Source organism: Phyllobates terribilis, unplaced genomic scaffold, assembly GCF_046119375.1.
Source record: "Phyllobates terribilis strain yellow unplaced genomic scaffold, ASM4611937v1 Scaffold_1__5_contigs__length_1240528914, whole genome shotgun sequence".
NCBI classification, from domain to species: domain Eukaryota; kingdom Metazoa; phylum Chordata; class Amphibia; order Anura; family Dendrobatidae; genus Phyllobates; species Phyllobates terribilis.
In genome coordinates this window covers 481,801,342-481,827,249 of record NW_027362761.1, presented here as the reverse complement: position 1 = coordinate 481,827,249, position 25,908 = coordinate 481,801,342, and the positions used below count along the sequence as shown (strand labels likewise).

General features: G+C 41.1%; 2 protein-coding genes across 4 annotated transcripts in view; one reads left to right on the top strand and one right to left on the bottom strand.

The window, feature by feature from the left end:
- The window catches only part of GTF2H2 (general transcription factor IIH subunit 2), a 29,064-nt gene extending 3,986 nt beyond the window's left edge, over window positions 1-25,078 (bottom strand). The window contains exons 1-15 of one of the 3 annotated variants that reach the window (XM_073679414.1): window positions 24,836-25,078; window positions 22,481-22,566; window positions 19,672-19,749; window positions 19,094-19,130; window positions 18,913-18,999; window positions 17,161-17,211; window positions 14,974-15,028; window positions 9,104-9,209; window positions 7,688-7,787; window positions 7,415-7,502; window positions 6,761-6,868; window positions 5,652-5,715; window positions 4,804-4,907; window positions 3,513-3,615; window positions 782-821 (exon numbers count right to left, since the gene is read on the bottom strand). In XM_073679414.1, coding sequence (XP_073535515.1) covers window positions 782-821; window positions 3,513-3,615; window positions 4,804-4,907; window positions 5,652-5,715; window positions 6,761-6,868; window positions 7,415-7,502; window positions 7,688-7,787; window positions 9,104-9,209; window positions 14,974-15,028; window positions 17,161-17,211; window positions 18,913-18,999; window positions 19,094-19,130; window positions 19,672-19,749; window positions 22,481-22,536 — 1,077 coding nt within the window. In that variant the 5' untranslated portion in view covers window positions 22,537-22,566; window positions 24,836-25,078. The remainder of the gene's footprint in view (window positions 1-781; window positions 822-3,512; window positions 3,616-4,803; window positions 4,908-5,651; window positions 5,716-6,760; window positions 6,869-7,414; window positions 7,503-7,687; window positions 7,788-9,103; window positions 9,210-14,973; window positions 15,029-17,160; window positions 17,212-18,912; window positions 19,000-19,093; window positions 19,131-19,671; window positions 19,750-22,480; window positions 22,567-24,835) is intronic. The other 2 variants (XM_073679424.1, XM_073679432.1) reach the window with 2 other exon arrangements.
- PPIH (peptidylprolyl isomerase H) overlaps window positions 24,874-25,908 on the top strand; it is a 111,154-nt gene continuing 110,119 nt past the window's right edge. The window contains exon 1 of the mRNA XM_073679463.1: window positions 24,874-25,009. The gene's annotated coding sequence lies outside the window, so the exon portion shown is untranslated. The remainder of the gene's footprint in view (window positions 25,010-25,908) is intronic.

Below are 25,908 nucleotides of genomic sequence, written 5' to 3'. Positions count from 1 at the left end.
TTGCAAAAATGTCTACATTTCTGTTTTTTTCAGTAAAGATGGGGTGCAGAGTGTACTTTAATGAGAAAAAAAATGAACTTTTTAGAATTTACCAAATGACTGCAATGAAACAAAGAGTGAAAAATTTAAAGGGGTCTGAATACTTTCCGTACTCACTGTATACTGCCATATACCCTGTGTGGACCTGTGTCTCCCCTTCTCAGCTCGGCATCCACATCTTGTTAGAAGGTAAAAAGAGTGCACCTCAACTACAGGCAGTAGCTACTAATTGGGACAGATATTGAAGGTCGGGCTTTGGATGAGGGCAGCAGCAGGCAGCTCCGAGATGCCCAAGTAACATTTCTGGGTGAGGTCATGCTATATCAGCTAATTTTTTTTATATACACACACACACTTTTGCATAGTTTAGTTTACATATACTGGGCTGGGGATGGTAAAGGTTTGAGGGCTAGCAGCCAAGTGTGAAAACTTTGTTTCTGGGCTGGTGAGGTTTGTGTGCCAGGGATGCTTTTTATGAAAACTAAAGTGAAGAGGAACTGGAGCTCGTGCTCTGAGGAACCAGTCAGATGTCAGATTTTATTGTTTTCAAAGCTGGTTTTAAAATAGGACCTTGTACGGCTCCAAATCCGCATCCGCTTCATTTAGGACATGAACATTGATTTGATGGCAATTACAATTTGCATAATGCTTATAATAAGCAATTCTATATATGCGGTACTATTTTTCTAAAGTCATGTACATGCCACTTCTAGATGACCATATTTCAAAATAATATGCTTACTTGTTGATCCTTCAGTTCTCCATCACAGCCCCGACAATACCTTAGAAAAAGGGAATTAGAATAAGTGCTAAAAAAATTGGAATTGTTTATTTTACTAAAAGTATTAAAAAATAAACCGCCGTCATCATTAATATTTAATACAACGATAACGCATTTGCAGAACATATTTCCTCACTTTCAAAAATAAAAGTGCACAGAATACATAAACTAAATATATGGAAATAGGGCACTTCATCATTGTTCTAGTAGAAATAAATAACTGCAGCATTGGATCTGCAATGCAAGCAGAGGCTCAGGTATCAGAGCACAGAGTTTGCAGTAGTACAGCCAACAATATCTGCAAAGGACTATCAATTATATCAAGTGAAGTTGGATACAGTATATGCTACAGGCCCATTCTATCCTCACACTGTTATAATGTGCCCCCTGGTGCCGTGTCGCTGTATTAGGCTAGCAGCAGCCGTGACATCACATCTACAGTGGCATTCTATACCTGGCTCTTTGGATGTGCCCAAACATGCAATATCCTTCACTTTTTCAGTACATAGTACTGTCTGCTATAGGAAAAAAGCATACTACTCTTATTTTCTGGTATACAAATTACTACATCAAATACATATACCAGGATTTAAAACGGGTGGGGAACCTCCGGCCTCAAGGCAGATTCCCGGGGACCGCAGTGCTCAAGCTCACAGCTGAGTTTTGACGACTGCTGGCCCTTTAATTTCTTCTTGCTCTACATGCGTGCACACGCCGCGTTCACTACTGAATGCTGCGGTTCATGTAATGAAAGATTACGTCCTTATGCTGGCCAGTGCCAGAACATACTTTGTGTGTGGAGTTAGCGAGCGATGAGAACAGAAGAGGACCAATGGCAGCCCCATGTCTCCTGCGATATCTGTGCTGTCTATATCGCAGCCCCATGTCTCCTGCGATATCTGTGCTGTCTATATCGCAGTCCCATGTCTCCTGCGATATCTGTGCTGTCTATATCGCAGCCCCATGTCTCCTGCGATATCTGTGCTGTGTATATCGCAGCCCCATGTCTCCTGCGATATCTGTCCTGTCTATATCGCAGCCCCATGTCCCCTGCGATATCTGTGCTGTCTATATCGCAGCCCCATGTCTCCTGCGATATCTGTGCTGTCTATATCGCAGCCCCATGTCTCCTGCGATATCTGTGCTGTCTATATCGCAGCCCCATGTCTCCTGCGATAGCTGTGCTGTCTATATCGCAGCCCCATGTCTCCTGCGATAGCTGTGCTGTCTATATCGCAGCCCCATGTCTCCTGCGATATCTGTGCTGTCTATATCGCAGCCCCATGTCTCCTACGATATCTGTGCTGTCTATGTCGCAGCCCCATGTCTCCTGCGATATCTGTGCTGTCTATGTCGCAGCCCCATGTCTCCTGCGATATCTGTGCTGTCTATATCGCAGCCCCATGTCTCCTGCGATATCTGTGCTGTCTATATCGCAGCCCCATGTCTCCTGCGATATCTGTGCTGTCTATGTCGCAGCCCCATGTCTCCTGCGATATCTGTGCTGTCTATATCGCAGCCCCATGTCTCCTGCGATATCTGTGCTGTCTATATCGCAGCCCCATGTCTCCTGCGATATCTGTGCTGTCTATATCGCAGCCCCATGTCTCCTGCGATATCTGTGCTGTCTATATCGCAGCCCCATGTCTCCTGCGATATCTGTGCTGTCTATATCGCAGCCCCATGTCTCCTGCGATATCTGTGCTGTCTATATCGCAGCCCCATGTCTCCTGCGATATCTGTGCTGTCTATATCGCAGCCCCATGTCTCCTGCGATATCTGTGCTGTCTATATCGCAGCCCCATGTCTCCTGCGATATCTGTGCTGTCTATATCGCAGCCCCATGTCTCCTGCGATATCTGTGCTGTCTATATCGCAGCCCCATGTCTCCTGCGATATCTGTGCTGTCTATATCGCAGCCCCATGTCTCCTGCGATATCTGTGCTGTCTATATCGCAGCCCCATGTCTCCTGCGATATCTGTGCTATCTATATTGCAGCCCCATGTCTCTTGTGATGTATTTACCTGCATTGTAATATACATCTTTGTTCAGAACTTATTGCAGCAGGCGCTTTACAAAATTTATCATTGCAAAAAGTCGTCTGTGCTCCAAACCGACGCGAATCTAGAAAAGCAGTTAAGAGTAGCAACATCATCCATACCACCTAACATCACAGCTGCACCAAAGAGAAGCATATAGTAAGGTAATTTTAAAAGTTGATAATTTTGTATGGCCCCCAAGGATGGTATAAATATCCAAATGTCCCTTATGCAGAAAAAAGATTCCCCAATCCGGATTTAAAGGATTGTCCTGGAATAAAAAAAAATTGTCCAAGAATTAGAAATGCGGTAATATAATAAAATATTACCTATTTAATACCTCACCACAACTGTCATGATCCGTACATGAAAATTACATGAAAATGAATGTCCACTTGATTAGCTATAGTAGTCATATGAATGATGGATGTGACATTTTCGCTGCAGGATCAGTGGGGACCACCAGAGAAGCAGAGCTGGAGCGGTGGGGGATTGAATAGGCAAGTTAGGTTATGGTTATTTTATTATGTCACCACATTTACACCTTGAATGCTTTACTCTGTTGTAAAGCTGTACCAGAGCTTTCCTTTAATAAAACTTTACAGAAGTAAAAAATAGATGACCTTGCTGATTAAGAGAAAAAAAAATGTACCTCTCCCCTTCATATTCTGCAAGAGCCATTTCTTTAAAGGCATCTAAAGGAAACAAGTGATGGTAGGAACGAGCCAGATGAGGAGCAGAGACTAACGTAAGGCCTACAAAAAGCAATAAAATTAATTAAAATCCACAGTCCTGTTTGCTTAAAATAAAGATGCCAAGCAGAAATTCAATAAAAGTAATAAAGCCAATTCCAAGAAGATTCTACAATTAATTTACCTATGGAATGTATTTATTGGGGGATTTCCAACTCAAACTTTACCTATCGCTTTCTTTGCCCCCTTATTTACTGTGAGTTCTCCTTGATTTTAGGCTCTACTAACGTCAACATGTCAGATGCAGTAAGGTGCAAGGAAAGCATAAATGCAGGAAAGAGAAAAGATCTGTATAGCACGCTGCCAATAAAGAAACAGAAGTAAAGAAAGTGGGAGATAAATCTAGCACTGCCTGTATTAAATATGTTTATGAAGGAGGACTGCTCATTATAATTAGGGGTCAACTGATGAAAAGGATTTTCAGAGTGGCTTTTGCAGAAAACTTTCGATACGTATGTATGAGATTTTTCAAAACCCCATTCACATGTATCAGATCTTTCCACTATGGATCTGCAGCCACAGCAGAAAAGTTTCCACTAATTCTGAACTCACATTTAGAGGATCTGTCAGTTGATTCATGCTGACCAAACAATAGGTTGCATGAATCAGAGCGTTTCAGAGAAAAATATACCTGGCTGCAATTGTCTCTCAGGCTCGACAGGCATGTCAGAGAAAATATAGTCTGAAGAGCCCAGCACGGGTCCAGGTGATTGCTAGGTCTTTCCCATGCATCTACTTAGCAAGAGATCTGTCAATCACCTAGAGCGGCGCTGAGAAAAGCTGGACTAGTTTCGCCTCTATCAAACTCTCAATCTCCAAACTATATTTTCTCGGAAACACCAGAGTGTTTCCAAGAAAGATATACCTGGGTTCAATAATGCAGCCAGGCTCTGATTCCTACAGCCTGTTTGGGCAGCATGAGCAGGGTGTCAGGTTCCCTTTAAAGTGTAATTATCAGAGTTCTGCCTTGCAATGTGCCATGCACTCTGACCATCATATGATCAGAGCAGATTTGCAGCTTTTGGAGGTAAGCCATTCAGGTTCCTATTACATGATTAATGTATACATCTTTACCTTCCAAGGAAGTCAAATCAAGCACATAAAATAATTCAATGCATACAGGTTGCTCTGAGTTTGTGACTCCCCTTTGACAAAAGAACAATAAGAATTCTGAAATAAATATATACTCACGGCAAACCTTGCATTCCACAGGCAGCTCTGAGTATTTCGCTTTGCACTGTGGACAGAAATAGCCACCAAGTGTAAGGCCTGGTTCACTGCTACTATCCAAGTGCCTAAAATATGTCAAAAATCCAAAACAAAAATTATAATGAATGTAGATGTTAAAATACCAAACATCAAAAATACATTGTACACAGGATTAGACAGTCCTACTCTAACTATTCCTAAGCAGCTTCACACAAAAAGATGAATGATAAACGTCGTTAAGAAAAATGTTTGGCTTTGGATCATCTGTCAAAAAAAAAAAAAGTCCACAAACAGCTTAATTGACAAAAATAAAAAGGTTGTGGCTCTCATAATAATTTGACGAGATGATAAAAAAAATAAGGTATTTATTGTGCAAAAGTAATAAAATATATATAAACTTTGATTTTAGTATCCTCATACTCGTATCACCACCTCATTTATGCCGCACTGTGAATGCCATAATAATAATAACAATAATAAAAACAAAAAAATGCAAATGTTACTTTTTCATATGCCACCTTAGAAAGAATTAATGGAACTTTTGTTATATGTACACCAAAATAGCACCGCTAAAAAGTACAATTCGCCTTGCAATAAAATATAGCCTCACGTAGGTACATAGTTGGAAAATAAAAGTTCCCAATTTGCCAAGTAAACAAAATACATGTTATGGCATGTTCGCACACACACACACTGCTTGTGTTGTGTTATGATCACTCGGACACACTTTGTAAAAATTCCTTTCACACATTGTGGGTGTTAAAACCACTGGATAAGAAAATCAAAGTTTCTCCTTAGCTTGTTTTGCTCAAGTGAGGCCATATACTTACGCCATGCTAAACGATGGTTTTGCATCTTGGTCAGAGATAGAACCCATTGTATGCTGAGGGAAGCCTGATATAAATGGAAAGATGAAAAATAATGGTGCATGGTCAGATTGTTTAGAATTAAAGTCGCACCCCACACATCAGATAGATGTCGGATGAACGACTCCCCACACATAGGGACGCATGTTTTATATAAGCGATTCACTGCCAGAATCCTACAGCAGCAGCTTATCTCCCTGCCGAACAAAAGGATCGGCTGCTGAAATTCAACAGGCCGGATTCTCACCTCCCCTCGATATTATCAGTCAGGGGAGAGTCGGGAAGCCCTCATACACATTAGATGGTTGGCTGAGCCCGCAAGTTTGGAGAACTTTTTCTAATGTGTATGGGAGCCTGTAAGAAATCAGTACAGGGTTAATCTAAGGAGAGACAGAGAAGGCATAATGCTAGGACTGACCACTGTGACCTCCAAAGCCTGGAATGAAGTGACACTAGGAAAGCACAGTGCCATAGCGCCTCATAACAGCTGTGGTCTGACGTTTTGGGGATGGTTAGCTATCAACTAAAACAGGGTTACCATGCTGCTTCCAGAGAAAGCCAAACACCACCAAAAGTAGATAAACCTACCATGAGAATAGCTTGGTGCATACGTCAGAAGGACAGTCCCAATATAATACCACTGAATATGGATACAGTGGCATAGGTCATCCATTGACTGACATTATTGAAAAATAAAATTACCACGTATCACCTTTTTTTTTCTTAACGTGGGCCTCTGCACAGAAAAGCGTTGACTACATTTTTCTATAGCGCAAGACAAAAGACATATCAAAGTGTATCAACCCAATGGAGACCAAAAGGCCTTTGGATAGGTTTGCATTTATGCTAGGAGCTATTCCTAGTGTATATACCAAACGTAGAGCTCGGATGTGACGTGAACAGGGCCTTGTCTGTAAAGAATGTATGCGTCTTGTTTCTTACAATAATAAGTGTAAAAGACAATACACTTTAAGGGTTGTTTACCACACGGGGAGGAATTAGTTGAACACTGGTTTATTTCATAATGGATTTAATGCCGATAGATTAGAATGGAGGTATTAGTAGACACATACCCATGCGTATAAGAGAGCACTCAGAGCTGGTACTTGCTGGAGGAGGACAGACATTGTGCAGCAGGAGTTCTTTATAGTGACTCTCATCCAAAATGACTTGATAAACTCCTGGTAAACAAACCATAAAAAACCTTGTACAACTGCAATATCACCCCCAATATTATCATTATTATGTAAACATTGTAAAAGAATTATATCACTACAAATCGTGAGAAAGAAATGTTAAAAAAATTTAATATTGCACACAAATTTCAACATTCTATTACAATTCTCACGTGTCTAATATGACAATGAAATCAGTTCTGCAAGGGAATTAACTGAGAAGTTGGCAGCCCTGGTATCTGTACAAAAAAAACTCTTTCTGGGAACATGTGCAGATAATAATTGACAAGTCAATTATGATAATTTTTACTCTGGCAAAAATAAGCTGCCGGTTCTTTCAGGATTGGCACGCGATTATAACTGTGGTGTGGGTAGACTAAACAAACCCTTGGTTATGCTTTCAGTTTTTGATTACATTTTTACATTAAGAGCAGAATTTAATAAATACTAGATAATTTACAAAAATATATTCAGGGAAAAAAAAAAGAAAAAGTGTCCATTAGGAAAAAAAATAAAATAATAATAATAAATAAATAAAAAAAAAAATCTCACCTCCCGTCTCCCGAGTGAGCACAGTGCAGACTCGCACCTCCGCAGAAAGCCCTATAACAGACACCCTGATTTTGCTAGCTTTCAGGGACTGCCAGGAATAGAATAAAAGAAATCAAATGTACGTCAAATTTTACATTTTATCTAACAAATCTCTTTCTCTCTCTAGAAAGTAACAAAATAAAAAATTGGACACCATTTCTTTCTGGTTCCCAAATCAGAATTAAGTAGATTGTATTAAGCATATATAACCAATATCATTATGACATAACTCACGTCACTTGCCTTTATAATATCATATATATTGGAGGGATCACATGTTGTCAGACTGCTAAAAATCACCAAGATTTCACGGCTTGTGTGTCCTGGCATGTGTCTGCATAAAGATATTTTTAAGACTTATCATCATTGAATATTTCTATTGATGTACAATTTCAATAGTTATCACCCTAGGCACAAAATGTAACATAAAATCAGTATTCGCCTACAATAGTTATTAAACCAGTTCAGGACTAGGACATTTTGCCACGTTCCCAATCAGGCAAATTTTTGAGTTTTCAGAAATGTGATTTTAAACAGCTCCAAAAACTTTGTTGGTTCACACATTAAAAGAAAAATGTGTGCTTCCTTTTTTCATGATACATTCAGCCTAATTTTTATGTTATTGTTAAATACTTTATCTTTTTGCTCATATTGGGGGGGAATATGTTAAGAAAAAAAATAATGAAATGTGTATTTTCCACCAGAGAAACATTATAAATTGTGTTCTCTTTTCCACGAGAATTATTTATGTGTATTGGACATAAGTTTTACTACAAAGGGAGCAGGGCAAAAAACAGTCATTCGGACCATCAGTGGCTTTTTTATATTGTTTGTTTTCTTTTTTTTTATGCTTTCATTTATTTTACATATTATACCCCCATAAAGTCATAAACAAACCTTTGGGAACCATTTCAACATTTAAATTAATTTTTATATTGCGGATTTCCCCCATGACTGGGGCTCATATTAGCCCCAGATACAGAGCCAATCCAGCTTCCTGGCTGCACAGCAAAGCTGATCTGGGTCTGTTAGTAACCAGCAGCTCCTGCTTATACCTGACACACAGTGATCACACGATCGCTAGGACAGGAGGAGAATTGCTGTCAGGGCTTCCTATATTGTTTACATAATGCTTATTCAGCGATCAAGAAGACAGAGATGGTAATAAACTCTCTCTGAATTCTCTACGCGGAGTCTGGCTGTGTCTGACAGCCGGTTCCCCACTCCTGCAGCCGTATGATCTTGTGAAGCTTCTTACTTTACTGTGTTGTTTTAGAGTAATAAGCGGTTAAAATAAGATGCATAAGTATACACCATCCTAGTCCAGTGCACTTCAATTTTTAATTTGTATTATTTACTATATTATTAGTTAAAAAGATAGACAATAAAACAGACAGGACTAAACAAAAAAGTCTAAAAAAAACAAACATTTTTTGTGACCATTTTTGCTATATTTGAAATTATAATAGTCCCACGAACCCAATCATATTCATCGACTTGCAGTGGGCTGTTACATGCAGAAGTCTAGCGTCAATGGAAAAAGTTTGGCAATAAGGAACATCAGATTGTCTAGATAATGGATTAGCGCTAAAGATTTGTTGCTGATGTTACAGTATGTAAATGCAAAACTGATCCCAAACAGGTACTGACTTTAGTGTCTGCAGAGCAAGGTTGAGAGAATTGTAGAGAGAAGGCTCTCCGCTGCAGGTCATGTCTACCGCCTTCTTCAACGCGGTTATGTGCTGCCTGGGGTTACCTGGTGAAATAAAAAGAAAAAAAAAATCTTATTAAGAAGTGCTTTCAATGAGTCCACTGTCTGGAGACAATCTGCAAGTGTGAAGTGTGGATAATAGGGGTCAGATAATTCATAGTTACAGCAATGAGAAAAATGTCCATCCAGTTCAGTCTATAATCCTACTGCCCTCTAATGTTGATCCATAAGGAACACAAAGAACCCTAGCAGTCAAAATATAGCAGGACAAAAAAAAAATCTCTTCCAAACTCCAAAAATGGTAATGAGAATAAATCTCTGAAACAACCACCTATATCCAGTAATCTAGTAACTTAAATATATGGAAAAAAAGCTATCCACGCCTCTTTTGAACGCTTACAGAATTTGCTATCTTTGCGGGCAGCCAGGATGGAGCGAATAAACACTCCGGGGGCCATCAGAAGGTAAGTATAGATTTATTTTTTTAATTTTTAAACATTCTTTAAGGTCACACTATATAAATCCATGGCGGTTGCATAGATTTATATAGTGTGACCAAGTTGTCAAGCACTTTCCAAGTGATGCTAAAATCGCTTGGAAAGCGCTTGTCAACCCGCATGCGGAAATGCATGTGAAGAACGTTTCACATCCGCATGTCCCTGGCAGGGAAAACGCATGTACAATCCGCATGCATTTTTTTCTGCCAGGGAGATGCAGAAAAGCTCAGGAAAAAATCCTGAGCATTTCTGCATCGTGGGCACATAGCCTTACAGTAAAGAATAGCCGTTAAGTTGTTGTAGAAATTATACTCAATCTTACCCATCTCAACATACTCACCCATTAGACTTCGTTGGATGCCCGCAAGGCCACCCTTTTGGTGGCCTGTCACGTTTGTGGGGACACTGGAAATCTACTGTGGCAGTAGTCATTAGGGACTGACAGGCGATAATGGCATCCGCAGTGAGGTGTACTACAGTAAGGGCACTGTATGTCCTCACTAAGGTGGAGGACACCATACCACCTGGGAGAAAACAAACTGATACAGGACATGTTTGCCTCTAATGCACACTAGGCTAAAACAGAGGAAATATATTTTTTACTACCTAGTGTCGAGCCACTTAGTAGCAGGGCGTATACAGTACAGACCAAAAGTTTGGACACACCATCTCATTTAAAGATTTTTCTGTATTTTCTTGACTATGAAAATTGTACATTCACACTGAAGGCATCAAAACTATGAATTAACACATGTGGAATTATATAATTAACAAAAAAGTGTGAAACAACTGAAAATATGTCTTATATTCTAGGTTCTTCAAAGTAGCCACCTTTTGCTTTGATGACTGCTTTGCACACTCTTGGCATTCTCTCGATGAGCTTCAAGAGGTAGTCACCGGAAATGGTCTTCCAACAATCTTGAAGGAGTTCCCAGAGATGCTTAGCACTTGTTGGCCCTTTTGCCTTCACTCTGCGGTCCAGCTCACCCCCAAACCATCTCGATTGGGTTCAGGTCTGGTGACTGTTGAGGCCAGGTCATCTGGCGTAGCACCCCATCACTCTCCTTCTTGGTCAAATAGCCCTTACACAGCCTGGAGGTGTGTTTGGGGTCATTGTCCTGTTGAAAAATAAATGATGGTCCAACTAAACACAAACCGGATGGAATAGCATGCCGCTGCAAGATGCTGTGGTAGCCATGCTGGTTCAGTATGCCTTCAATTTTGAATAAATCCCCAACAGTGTCACCAACAAAGCACCACCACACCATCACACCTCCTCCTCCATGCTTCATGGTGGGAACCAGGCATGTAGAGTCCATCCGTTCACCTTTTTTGCTTCGCACAAAGACAGGGTGGTTGGAACCAAAGATCTCAAATTTGGACTCATCAGACCAAAGCACAGATTTCCACTGGTCTAATGTCCATTCCTTGTGTTCTTTAGCCCAAACAAGTCTCTTCTGCTTGTTGCCTGTCCTTAGCAGGGGCTTCCTAGCAGCTATTTTACCATGAAGGCCAGCTGCACAAAGTCTCCTCTTAACAGTTGTTGTAGAGATGTGTCTGCTGCTAGAACTCTGTGTGGCATTGACCTGGTCTCTAGTCTGAGCTGCTGTTAACCTGCGATTTCTGAGGCTGGTGACTCGGATAAACTTATCCTCAGAAGCAGAGGTGACTCTTGGTCTTCCTTTCCTGGGGCGGTCCTCATGTGAGCCAGTTTCTTTGTAGCGCTTGATGGTTTTTGCAGCTGAACTTGGGGACATTTTCAAAGTTTTCCCAATTTTTCGAACTGACTGACCTTCATTTCTTAAAGTAATGAATGCCACTCATTTTTCTTTACTTAGAATTTGTATTATGGCAAGAAAAAAGCAGCTAACAGTCTATTCAGTAGGACTATCAGCTGTGTATCCACCTGACTTCTGCACAACACAACTGATGGTCCCAACCCCATTTATAAGGCAAGAAATCCCACTTATTAAACCTGACAGGGCACACCTGTGAAGTGAAGACCATTTCCGGTGACTACCTCTTGAAGCTCATCAAGAGAATGCCAAGAGTGTGCAAAGCAGTCATCAAAGCAAAAGGTGGCTACTTTGAAGAACCTAGAATATAAGACATATTTTCAGTTGTTTCACACTTTTTTGTTAATTATATAATTCCACATGTGTTAATTCATAGTTTTGATGCCTTCAGTGTGAATGTACAATTTTCATAGTCATGAAAATACAGAAAAATCTTTAAATGTGAAGGTGTGTCCAAACTTTTGGTCTGTACTGTGTATATATATATATATATATATATATATATATATATATATATATATATATATATATCATATCATTGACCAATTGTCAATTTATTCATTAATTTCTGTTTCTGTTCCATTTCTTTTAATTACTTTTTCAAACATAAAATAAGAGATACACTAGGGTATTGTAGCAGTTACATCAAGTACAAGCATGTAGTTCAAGGGCTTATCCACTACTGTGCAACCTCTGCCAAATCACTTCAGGGCCCTATGGAAAATTCATAATCTGTATTCTCCTTCCACACCGACACGCATGGGAGACCATCCACTGACAGCTAAATTAAAATGGGAAGCAGATGTGGGGCCGATTGCAGAAGAACAGTGAAAAGAGGTGTTTGAACTCACTCCTAGATTGTCCCCATGTGAATCTCAGAGGCGTTCGCAGATATACCTTATTCATAGAGTATATTGAACACCGAGCTTTCTTTTTTGAATTGGGGTACATCCTAATGCAGATTGTCCAATATGTGGAACTGGAGATGTGCATTTGTTACACATGTTCTGGGAGTGCAGTGGATTGGGCTCCTACTGGACAAACACACTATCTTAAATAAAAAGGGTATTTGGTGTGCAAATCCAAGCAGGCCCCAAACTATGCATATTGGGATATTTGGGGGTTTCGGTCGATTTTGAATCCCCTATGGCTATAGGTTTTTCTCGAACACTGCATCAAGCAAGCAAACTTATTGCACAACATTGGCTAGACGCTCAATCACCGGCAGTTAAACCCTTCGCAAGCCTGGGATTTTCCATTTTTGCATTTTCGTTTTTTGCTCCCCTTGTTCCCAGAGCCATAGCGTTTTTATTTTTTAGTCAATATGGCCGTGTGAGGGATTATTTTTTGCGGGACGAGTTGTACTTTTGAACGACATTACTGGTTTTACCATATCGTGTACGGGAAAACGGGAAAAAAATTCCAAGTGTGGTGAAATTGCAAAAAAAGTGCAATACCACAGATGTTTTTTTTTTTATTTTTTTTACCACGTTCACTGAATGCTAAAACTGACCTGCCATTTTTATTCTCCAGGTCATTACGAGTTCGTAGACACCAAACATGTATAGGTTCTTTTTTATTTAAGTGGTGAAAAAAATTCCAAAATTTGCTAGGAAAAAAAAAAAAGGCGCCATTTTCCAAGACCCGTAGCGTCTCCACTTTTCGGGATCTGGGGTCAGGTGAGGGCTTATGTTTTGCGCGCCGGGCTGAAGTTTTTATTGATACCACTTTGGGGTAGATCCGATGTTTTGATTGCCCGTTATTGCATTTTATTGCAATGTTGCGGCAGCCAAAAAAACATAATTCTGCAGTTTAGAATTTTTTTCTTGTTACGCCGTTAACCGATCGGATTAATTCTTTTTTTATATTGATAGATCGGGTGATTCTGAACGCGGCGATACCAAATATGTGTATGTGGTTTTTTTTTAATTATTTTATTTTGAATGGGGCGAAAGGGGGTGATTTAAACTTTTATATTTTTTTCATTTTAATATTTTTAAAAACATTTTTTTTCACTTTTTGCTTGCTTCTATAGTCTCCATAGTCGACTAGAAGCAGCACTTGTCTGATCGCCTCTGCTAAATAGAGGTGATGAGCAGATCACCTCTATGTAGCAGAAATGGTCCTGTGCTATAAGCGCCGACCACTAGGTGGCGCTCATAGCGATCAGCTCATGACAACCACTGGAGTCTGCTGCAGACCCAGGGTTGTCATGCCAGGCATCGGTGACCAGCGATCACGTTACGGGGACGCCGATGGGCGGGGTAAGTGATGCGCTTCCGGCGCGGTGATGTTAAATGCCGCTGTCAGAGATTGACAGCGGCATTTAACATGTTAACAGCCGCGGGTGGATCGCGATTCCACCCACGGCTGTTGCGGGCACATGTCAGCTGTAATAATCAGCTGACATGTGCCCAATTCAGTGTGGGCTCAGTGCCGGAGCCCGCGCTGAACAGGGGGTGACAGCCTGGTGCATACTAATACGCCACAGGCTGTAAAGGGGTTAATGAGTTAACAAATAAGCAAAACAATATTATTTGGCTGGAAAAAGGGGCATATAGAAAGAGAAAAGCAATCAAGACATTTAACAACCTCTGGGGACCCTGCTGAATGTTCCAGGCTGCCATTTGGAGTGCTCCTGATAGCATATGGCAATTGCTGGTTTCATGAACACTTGTGGTATGATAATTCCAGGTAAAATTTAAGTATGGTCAGTAGACATGTAAACCTATTATCATAACTGAATGACAGATATTCTAACGTATATACATCATCAAAAAAATAGTATGAATATAGATTTCTCTGGAGTGTTATCGGGAGGGAGGAATCCTTGGAAGATGATGACAACTTTATTGTATTTTATGTATAACAATAATATATAATGATACCATAAAACATTGAATATCTTTGTTCTATTGATCTTTCTTTGTAAAAACGTTATTGTGTCATTTTCTTAATAATCATCTGATTAAAAAAAAAATAGAAAGGAAATGTTGTAGATGTAGGATGATTAAAGGTCATATCAGGAGCAGAAGTGGCTGCTGTTAAGGTTCAACTCTTCATTTCTTTAGGAAGGGAAACGTTGCTGTCATGGGAAGATGAGCTGGCTCTTGAGGAGGTGCAGAGCCAAGCAATAATGGCAAGTGGCTTGTTTGATAATCACTTGTGGAGCTATAATGAATTGTCATTATATAAGGCTGTGGATACATGATTTCCTCCAAATGTGTTGGTGCTTATGTGATCTCCGTTCGCAATGTAACAGCTCCTTTAGTCTGGAGATTTGGCCTACTATACTGATCCAGTGGTGAAATGGACGAAACTTTTGAAAATTTACAATGGAGTAGAATTAGGGAACATCCAGCAGCAACAAGTGGTCATAGGATGATGACGAGTTGGTCCAAAGTATTGAAGGGATCTAGCAAGAGGTGGCCTATTTGGAGAGGCAGGGAAGTGTTGGGCTAGGAGGCATAACAAAACACATTCTAATAATCCAACAGAACAAAACAAAGCTCTTACCAGCAAGCTCTGTCAGCTTCTCAGCCCTTTTATTTCTTGTGATAAGGAGCCCAATCTAAATTAAAGTATAAAAAGATGAAACACAACTTAATGTGCATAAAGCTCTTACTGCAGATTACTCCACATTTTCATAGTGGATCAAAACTGTCTGTTATAGAACCATTGCTATCACTAATATCAATTAATAGATTAAAAAAAAGTGAATAAAGTTCTGACCTGTAAAAGATGCTGGATGAAACCGACAATACAGAATACAAATCACCATAGTAAATATGATATTGGAGACTAAACCACAGCACTCCTCCTCCCACCAAAGGTTTTATCCTCTAAATATATTGCAATAATCATATTATATAGCACTGTGTACTTACAATTGCTCATTTAGCCTTTCAGCTAAGATAATTCTTCTATTTTCTTTGCTCTATGTAGAAATGGGAAGTCTCTTGTCCCTGCAAAAATCATTCCTCTCTTCAACTCATGACCCAGCTGCTCTGTCCATCCCCCTTGCTATTGACTTTTGCAGCAATTATAACTCACACAGGGAAAATTGAGCTCATGTTTCTACATAGAGCTTAGAAGGATTCAGCTAGTCAATTTTTAATCAAGTGATGTCATAGACCTAATGGAAAACAGAAGAATTAGCTGGGTAAAAAGGCAAAAAGAGGGATTCTCAAGTTGTCTCTCGAGCAGCTCTTTCTGATTTCAGGCAGGGCGGGTACTCTTCCTTGAGTGACAGCTCATGAATAGCAAAGATATAGTGTTAGTACATCAATAAAGCACACAACTCAAGACAGCCAGAGTCGATGCGTAATGCTAGGTGTGAGGAAGTGGGGGGGGACTGTGATTCTACAGGCTTGAAAAGAGCAGCTCCTCAGGAACTGAGAGGAAGGGGGGAATCAGGTGAGCAGATAACTGATGTAGAGAAATCAATGGAGTGGAGAGAGCTGACTGGTATGTTAAGAGTGTTATCCTGGAATGTAACTCCTGCGCACTCTCGGTCAGGCATTAATGGCCGAGCGCCATGAAAACAAGCTGTACACTATGAAAGATAAAAACTGTCATTGCTGAAGAATGACAGCAGATATAAAAAGAAAGTCAATTGCAAACTTGCTCATTTTCCAATGTAAAGCACCACTCCAGCGTTTAGTTTTATTGCAGTGCTGGAGTGGTGCTACTAATGTAAGGCCCCTGCATCTAATCTTATACTTACCATCCACAATCTTCTGCTGTTATCAGCACCGCTCCAGTGGGTCTCCAGCAGTTTGTGACCAGCTAGAGTGGAGCTAGGTCACTTTTCAATGCAAACCTATGAAAGCCTTGTTCTGGTTCTCATAGACTTGCATTGAGAACTTGTGACCGTATCTTCTGACTTCCGGTCAGTCAGAAGTTGCGATTACAAGATGGCGCTGGTTGACGTCAGTGGGTGGCGAGTATAATATTATGTGCAAGGATCACCAGTCCAGCACTGCAAGAAAATAAAATGCTGGAGTGGTGCATTCAGAACTGGAGAACACCCCTTTAAGGAGAACCTGTCATCAAAATTTAACCTGTTAGAAGTAAAGGCATGGCCATAATGGCCCTGTTATACTGATTTAAAGGATACGTGTAGTGAGAAAATCTGCAGCTTGGTTCTTGTATAATTCACCTTAGAAGTTTGGGTGCAATAGCCTCTTTGTGCATCGGGGCGGGACTATGTCTCTGCCATGTCCCCTCCGCATTTGTACGAGCCTCCTTTTTTAAATTTCGGTGCTTGCACACATTCATGTTCTGGCGTTCTCCAGCAAAATGGCGCCGAAGGTGGCGCATGCTCAGATTAACCTCCGGCAGTCTCCATCAAAATAACACCGGAGACGGTGCACAGTCAGATTAATCTTATGGTCTCCAGCAAAATGCCAGCAAAAGAGCAGATCGAGATCTCGACTCGTCATTGAGCCAAGATCCCAATCTGCGCTTGTGCAGCCACCAGCGCCATTGTGCTGGATACCGCCGGAGGTTAATCTGAGCATTCCCACAGTCCCGCCCCGAAGGCTAAGACGTTTTTTCACTCCAGGTACCCATTAAATCAGTATAACTGGGCCATTAACTTTACTTTAACAGGTTAAAAGGTGATGATGACAGGTTCTCTTTAAGGCTTCTGGCAAATATGCAAGTAATAAATTGTAAAACATCATTGTAAATATGCTGTACCTGACTTATAGGGTTTTGATCAAAGTATTCATCCACAAAATATTCCAGCAACTAAAAACATAGAAAAATAAAAAATTTGATTACTTGTAATTAATGAATGTTAAATACAATGGATTTTGCACACTGTGAATAATAAGGTTATAAACAAGGAAAAGGTAAAGGGAATCTATTAGAAAAACAGATCTTTACTTTAATCAAATAGCAAACTACAAAAAAAAAAAAAAAAGTTTATAGGACGCTCCAAAACACGGCACATAGATGTGGAAGCCACAGATGCTGTGACTGCACCGGTCTGACGTATAGTACAGCTGTCACTGCCAAAACAGCCGGACCCACAGACAGCTCTGATCCTAGCTGTTTAACGCCATCGATGCCACTAGCCATAGCGGCCAAAGCATTTCAGCTGAAGTCTCTCCCTGTCTGCCTATCACTGTTCCCCACTGCTATAAAAAAAGCAGTAATAAACAAAACAAATGAAAAAACAAACAGAAATCTGCCATTGTCATTTCTGCACTGTCTCACAGAATAGATATTAATTATACGGCACTAAGAGATCTGTTCAAATTAAACCAAATCATTACTGCACAACAGCTTTTTTTATGTTCTTGACAGAAAAAAATAAGTTTTAACTATATTATATGTACCACAAATTGGTGCAAAAAACAAAACAAAAACCTTTTATGGACACAGAGATAAAATAGGAAAAAAAATCACCATGTCCTTATGTGTGCATTCAAACCCGATATCTCTCTCTCTATATAAATCCATGCTGAAAAAGTGCTCAATCCTTATTAAGTCCCACTCTTATACTGTTCTCAGAGGAGCATGAAGGACCTGACAGAGCCATGCTGAAATTATTACCCAAAAGTGCATTAAAGTGCAGACAGCAGGCTGTGTGTGCTTTATGTGTAGTTGTAAATTTCACATGTAAAGCGCCATGGAATTAATGGCGTTATAATAATAAATAATAATAGGAGACAATGGGAGAATAGCAGACAATACTATTATTGTCTACAGGGAAGTATGGGCACTATCCCAACCCTTAATGACATGAGGGGGTGTATGTAATATCCTGTGTGCAAAAAAAAACAAAAAACTGCACCATTCATAACGCACACGACTTGAAAGGATAATGGCACACACCTCGCGATTATATGGGAACTTCGAGTGCTTCACCAAATGCAAGATTTTCGTAAGACTTCGAAGGGAGGAAAGGCGGCACTCTCTGACCCATTAAAACTTATTTTTGTGCAGGTGTTTGGACCCATTGAAACACCATTGTATGCCAAACAGCCATCGCCTGTCTCTTGCACCTGTATTCTCCTGCATCCATTTTTTTACAATTTTGAAATAAAATAAGTTTTTATAGGACAGACTGCCGCCTTTACTCTCTAAGTCTGTATATAATATCCTTACTCCGCAACAAAGTGCTCTGCTGTTAATGATGTATCATATGGATGTTATCCTGTCTATCTCGTCTCTAGCAGTACAAAAGACCAGTCACACAGTCATTATAGCCTCACCTTCTACTGACAATGTGATAACCCCCATGTTAACGCCTGCACCGCAGAGAATAGAAGTGTACAAGAATGTATATTTCTATGACCGATTCATATAGAAAAGAAAAACAAAAGAAAATCATATTTTTAAAATCATATTTTTCCATACAAATTTGATTTAAAAATATGACTTTCCCGGTTTATTAATTTTATGCAAAAAACAAAACAGTAAATAACATGTGTAATGGCTTACTTTCAAGGTGCAAGTAAGTCGGTTGGGTTTCAGGTCTTGATCTTCCATTGTTCTTGATCCATCAATTATCACAAACATGTGACGCATCTAGAAATAGTTTTACCTTTATTATTTTGTAAAGCTCATGACGACAGGTTTTTGATGTAAACGCCTAGAAACAAAGTCCACAACTCCAACTTACCATTCCTAAACGAACTTGTCCATGATGTTCAAACACTCTGAAATTAGGCACAAATAACATTAAATAATAATAATAAAAAAAAATGTAAAATTGCACTTGGTAACTCCTCAATGTAACATTACTACATAAACTGACACAAAGGAAAATAAATGGCTTGCATGTTGGTTATGCAGGCAACTTATCATAACAATTTCTCTTGTAGCCAATCACTACCCTATAACAAGGTACTATGGCGTCATCTGAAAAAATTTAAGTTTATCGACATGTCCAAAAAAAAAAAAATAAATAAAATCTTCAAATTTTATTCCGTAAGTATCAAACAATTAACACTTGATTCACTATATTATTCATTTAACAGATTACCCAGTGTATTAAGCTATAGAAGCAGAGGTGAATTTTCACGTAGCTAAACAGTGGGCCCCAGAGTCAATGTTACGTAGAAGTGGGCACTTGACACCCCAGTCCAACACTGTTCATGTCACACATATAAAAATAGCCTAAAAGGTCACATGGATAGTGCTTGTACAATAGACAACACAGGCATCTTGTGATTTGTGACGAGATTACTTTACCATTACCTTTTCCTTTTATCTTTGAACAGGATCTCATCAATTGTAGCCTTAAGGGACCCCGATTCATCTTCTTTGAGAACCTCCCTTGAGCAGACAAATAACTACTTTGTAACAAACTGATAAAGAAGATCAACAAAACCCAATCATGCAATTAAGATAGTTTAAAAAATAAAGGGTAACAATGTGTTGCGGCTGATTTATGAACATAGGCATAAATTGAAGTATGGAAGCAACACGTTTATTGAGGATAAAACAGGCCACGCGTTTCAGCTCTTAACCAGCGCCTTCTTCAGGCCAATATTACAGTAGCAAACATCAGGAATTTATATACATGATAAGGGAATGATGATATGGGGTTGGGTCATAGGTCAGAAAAATAAATAAATATTTGTCCAAAAACCCTTAGGTTAAATTAGATCCCAGGATTCGACCTTAAGAAGGTAGTGATGCTATTCCCTGTGCCACTAAGCCGGATATTACAATTATGCATCATTTGTTCTAATACATAAAAAACAATTCAAAATGCCAAAACTGTGTTTTTTTTGGTTGCTGTAATGCTGACAAAAAAGTGCAGTAAGAAGTGATCAAAACCTATTATTATTATTATTATTTTATAGTGCCATCCATTCCAATGCGCTTTACATGTGAAAAGGGGTATACATAATGAAAAACAAGTACAATAATCTTAAACAATACAAATCAGCGACTGGAACAGGAGGAGCGAGGACCCTGCCCGTGAGGGCTCACAATCTACAAGGGATGGGTGAGGATACAGTAGGTCGGGGTTTAGCTGGTCGTGCAGCGGTTTGGTGGAACGAGGGTTACTGTAGATTGTAGGCTTGTCGGAAGAGGTGGGTCTTCAGGTTCCTTTTGAAGGATTCCATGGTAGGCGAGAGTCTGATTTGTTGGGGTAGAGAGTTCCAGAGTAGGGGGGATGCACGGGAGAAATCTTGTATGCGATTGTGGGAAGAGGAGATAAGAGGGGAGTAGAGAAGGCGATCTTGTGAGGATCGGAGGTTGCGTGCAGGTAAGTACCGGGAGACTAGGTCACAGATATATGGAGGAGACAGGCTGTTGATGGCTTTGTATGCTGTGGTTAGGGTTTTGAACTGGAGTCTCTGGGTAATGAGGAGCCAGTGAAGGGATTGACAGAGAGGAGAGGCCGGGGAATAGGTGGATTAGTCAGACAGCGGGGTTTAGGATAGATTGGAGGGGTGCGAGAGTGTTAAAGGGGAGGTCACAGAGCAGGAGGTTGCAGTAGTTGAGGTGAGAGATGATGAGGGCATCCACTAATTTTTTTGCAGATTCTTGATTATGAAATGTACGCATCCGTGAAATATTTTTGAGTTGGAGTCGGCAGGAGGAGGAAAGGGCTTCTATATGTGGTTTGAAGGAGAGATTAGAGTCTAAGGTTACCCCGAGGCAGCGAGCTTGTGTTACTGGGAAGAGTAAGCAGCCATTGACATTGATGGATAGGTCTGTTGTGAGGGTTGAGTGAGGTGGGGGAAAGATGACAAATTGTTTTTTCCATGTTAAGTTTTAGAATTCGAGCAGAGAAGAAAGATGAAATAGCGGACAGACATTATAGGATTTTGGTTAGTAATGAAGTGATATCGGGTCCAGAGAGGTAGATCTGCTTGTCATCAGCATAGAGATATCAAAAGCCGTGGGACTCTATGAGCTGTCCCAGGCTGAAGGTGTAGATGGAGAAGAGCAGAGGTCGTAGAACTGAACCTTAGGGTGATAGGTTGAAGACTGTGGTGAGGTTTGGGATGAGGTGAGACGGGATTGGGTCAAGTACACAGGTGGTGAGATGTGATCTGGAGAGTAGAGAGGAAAATTTATCTTCTGCAATGGTGAAGAAGCTGGTTTTGGAGGAAGAGGGCTGAGTAGTTATGAGGAGAAGCTCTGGGGATGGAAGGAAAAAGCTTTCTCTGATGTTATCAATCTTCTGCTTGAAGAATGAAACAAAGTCTTCAGCTGAGATGAGAGGAGAGGAGAGGGATGAGGTGCTGGGGGCAGAGAAGATCATTTGAAGTATTGAACAGCTGTTTAGGGTTGTGAGACAGGTATGATATGAGAGATGAGAAGTAGATTTCTTTTACTGCTATCCCAAAGTTGTAGCACTAAAAATGTTGTCTCACCCCACAAAAAACAAGCCCTCACACAGCTCCATCAACTGAAAAATGAAAATCTTGCGGGTCTCGAAAAATGGCGACATAATGAAAGATTTATTTTTTTTTACAAATTAGATTTTTTTTTCCATCACTAAAATAATAAAAAACTGGATACGTTTGGTATCGCCATGTAGTAAAATGAATGGCGTCATTCAAATGTAAAACTGATCCCACACAAAACTAGCTCCCAAATGTTTTTGTGGACATAAAAGAAAAAAAGATCTGGGCGTTAAAAGAAGGAGAGGAAAAAACAGAAATTGATTGTGTCGGGAAGGGGTTAATGTAAAATTCAGAGTTGTAATTCAATCTAAAATTTTTTTATAATATTTATTTTTCTATGGTGTCACGATCTTTGACCCAACCCCATGATGTAATTTCTTTCTCCAGTCTTATGTATATAAAATTCCTGATGTTTGTTACTGTAATATGGCCTGAGGGAGGCGCTGGTCCAGGGTGCTGACTTGCATACTTTGGACTTAAAACAGCATTGTGCTTGGCAGTAGTACATTCTTAAAATGTGAGCGTACTACCTCACGCCTTTGAGAGTTTTCTGTTACCATTCATTTCACAAGGACGTCTGCACTATAAAGCGCCCTGGATTTGTCTTTCATTAGGTATGGATCATGTAATTGTCTCACCAAGTTCTCTCATAACCGCCTTCCCATCGTTTGGTTTTTTCTGGTTCTTCATCCATTTCTGAATTAAGAAAACACTGATGACTTCACTAGGAGAAGAACATTGGTACATTAGTATATTCTTATATATTACTAGTTTCATTCTGTATAGTAAGGTGCTAATAAAATAAAGCAGGCGCTAGTGAAAGAACTACAGGTTATCAATGGGGGGAGGAGTCATGTAAGGCTTGGTCCACACTGCGTCTGTGCCCATTGCTCAATTGTGACTTATTAAATGTTTTTTTTTGTATTGGGATGTTTTATACTTAGCTTTTTATTAGTGATTCTTAGTTAGCCACTGCTTTTTGTTGTTCTATGCATACTCTCAGTGTGCACAGTCAGGATGGGTGCCGAGTCATTCGTCCACCATAGGAACATACTGTAAAGAAATGTGCACTGCGTGGTTTACCTTTCTTTGCAGTGACCCTCTGTATGGGAAAGAGCAGGTTGTTGCACCTTCTTATACAGTTAAGGCTTAGTGCATCTAGCCCACAATATACGTCAGGAGCTTTTCCCAACGTATACTGTAACGTCACCTCACGCGCCAATCACCAGACAGAGACTGTGTACAAGTAGTTAAAAGCACCACACCAGCATTTTTTTTTATTGCACCACTAGAGTGGTGCTTTAAATGCAAGTCCCCTGCCCCGTCTGATACTCACATGCCTCCACCCTCATCGTTTTAAAGAGTCGCTCCAGTCGGTCTCCAGCTAAGTGACCTGCCGGCAGCCCCAGTTCATGGAGCGGCGTGGAGGTCATTTTTCAATACAAGTCTATTGGAATTTTGATCTTGCTCTCACAGACTTGCATTGAGCTCTTGTTAGCCAACTTCTGGCAATGCGAGATTGAAGTGGCGTCAGTAAAAGGTGAAGCCGCAGAAAGGTGAGTATAAGAACAGGGGAGGGGGCTTACATTGAAAAAAACAAAACGCTGGAGTGGTGCTTTAACTGTATAAGTGTTTTCTTATGTAAAGGGCCACTGAAAGAAACGTATACCATAAGTTATATGTTTCCTTACAGTGGGCGCTCATCATCCAGCCCAACAATGCACACTGACAGGCACATACCTCCTGAGCGTATGCGCCCAACCCTGGGCATAGATACAGTGTGGACCCAGCCTATGCAAACGATATGCTTGCGCCTGCGGCCAGAGAGGGGCTAAAAGAACACACTTTCATCTTTCTTCTGTTGAATGATTACAGTATACATCGGGTAAAGCTGCCAAATGTATACTGTAGGCTATGTGCACAGACACACTGGGCACTTCTACTAGTTCACCTAAGTAATGTAAGTATGGGTGATCTACAATAGCCCGTTGTAGGAGCCCATGGTCACTTCTGTGTTGCACCATGCACTCTTGGTTGTCATGTAGAATGATAGATGCCAAACCAGAACCCAAAAGCACCTCATTATAGTCCTATGGCCCTTCTGCTTCCATTTGCAGTCACCATGTATAGAATCTGCCCTGCATATGAATTCCATTTCTCTGTTTCGATCCTCGTTCCGGCCGACCACCACTGAGTGGAGATGGTGGCGCAAACAAGTCTCTCTCCATTCATTGCTATGGCAATTCTGAGTGCGGCTGAGCAAACGCTCTCGACTGTATTCGGAACAGCCATAAGAATGACTGGAGGTAAGCTGCACATGCACCAGCTCCTCTCCACTCACTGCTGGTGGGATGCTGGCGGACCACTATTCTACGTGACCCGCATCTATCAGACATATCCTATTGCTGAGGTTATTGGGGTTGTTCCTAGGCGCTCTGCATAGCCCTCAGCTAGCTGTGTATTACCATGCGAGATCCAGGTACCTGACTGCCCAATATACACCCGGCAGGCCGACGTCCACGAGTACAATGGCGGCTCCTAAAACAAAAAATCCATGTCCTGCACCAGAACATACAGGGTCTGCTCATAGCCAGTATCCATGCAGACATATAGTTCAGCACAGGAGCTGAAGACACAAAACGGGAGGACGTGGAAGGGAAAATATTCCCATAGCAGGTGTAAGGTTAGTAATAGAGAGCAGCTGCAGGACCCCATCCATCCAGCTATACAGAGGGGCCAGGTGCCCTAATAGGAGGTAAGGACGCCCCCCATAGGCGAGAAGTGGCGATGTCACACCCTCCTGCCGCCCCAATAATAACAATGTCTGCTGTAATCATTTATTAGCAGGTCAATACTAAATACTGCAGCAATGATTCCCCGGCCCCGTGCTCCTCCTCCCCCCGGTAACGTGTGTGCACCGTGCCCGGTGCGAGGAGACGGCCCTGCCTGTATGAGGCCGACACACGGCGCAGCACAGCTCTGCACGGACGTACCTCACACAGGACACCCGGCGCAACCGCAGGATAGAGGCTACAGGATCTTTGCCCGTGTGACGGGATGACGTCACAGGAAAAGGCGGAGCCTCATCTTCCATTCCAATTTTGCACACCTGATACCTGCGGTAGCATCTAGATAGGAGTCTTCTTCCAGCAGCTCCGCTCTCTCTGGTGAGGAGCAGGTGGTAGTATGGAGTGTCTGCAGTGAGGGCTCACCGGAGCAACTCCAGTATAGACAGCTCAGAGCTCAGGTGACTAGTATGGAGGTGATCACAGGAGCTCTACATAGACTGCAGTCTAGTCTCCTCATTACAGACCAGCTGGAGTGGAGTTACTGCAGTGACGGGGTTAATGAGGCGCAGGAGTAATGACATTACAGGAGTTACTGCAGTGAGGGGTTAATGAGGCGCAGGAGTAATGACGTTACAGGAGTTACTGCAGTGAGGGGTTAATGAGGCGCAGGAGTAATGACGTTACAGGAGTTACTGCAGTGAGGGGTTAATGAGGCGCAGGAGTAATGACATTACAGGAGTTACTGCAGTGAGGGGGTAATGAGGCGCAGGAATAATGACGTTACAGGAGTTACTGCAGTGAGGGGGTAATGAGGCGCAGGAATAATGACGTTACAGGAGTTACTGCAGTGAGGGGTTAATGAGGCGCAGGAATAATGACATTACAGGAGTTACTGCAGTGAGGGGGTAATGAGGCGCAGGAATAATGACATTACAGGAGTTACTGCAGTGAGGGGGTAATGAGGCGCAGGAATAATGACGTTGCAAGAGTTACTGCAGTGAGGGGTTAATGAGGCGCAGGAATAATGACATTACAGGAGTTACTGCAGTGAGGGGTTAATGAGGCGCAGGAATAATGACATTACAGGAGTTACTGCAGTGAGGGGTTAATGAGGCGCAGGAGTAATGACGTTACAGGAGTTACTGCAGTGAGGGGTTAATGAGGCGCAGGAGTAATGACGTTACAGGAGTTACTGCAGTGAGGGGTTAATGAGGCGCAGGAATAATGACGTTACAGGAGTTACTGCAGTGAGGGGGTAATGAGGCGCAGGAATAATG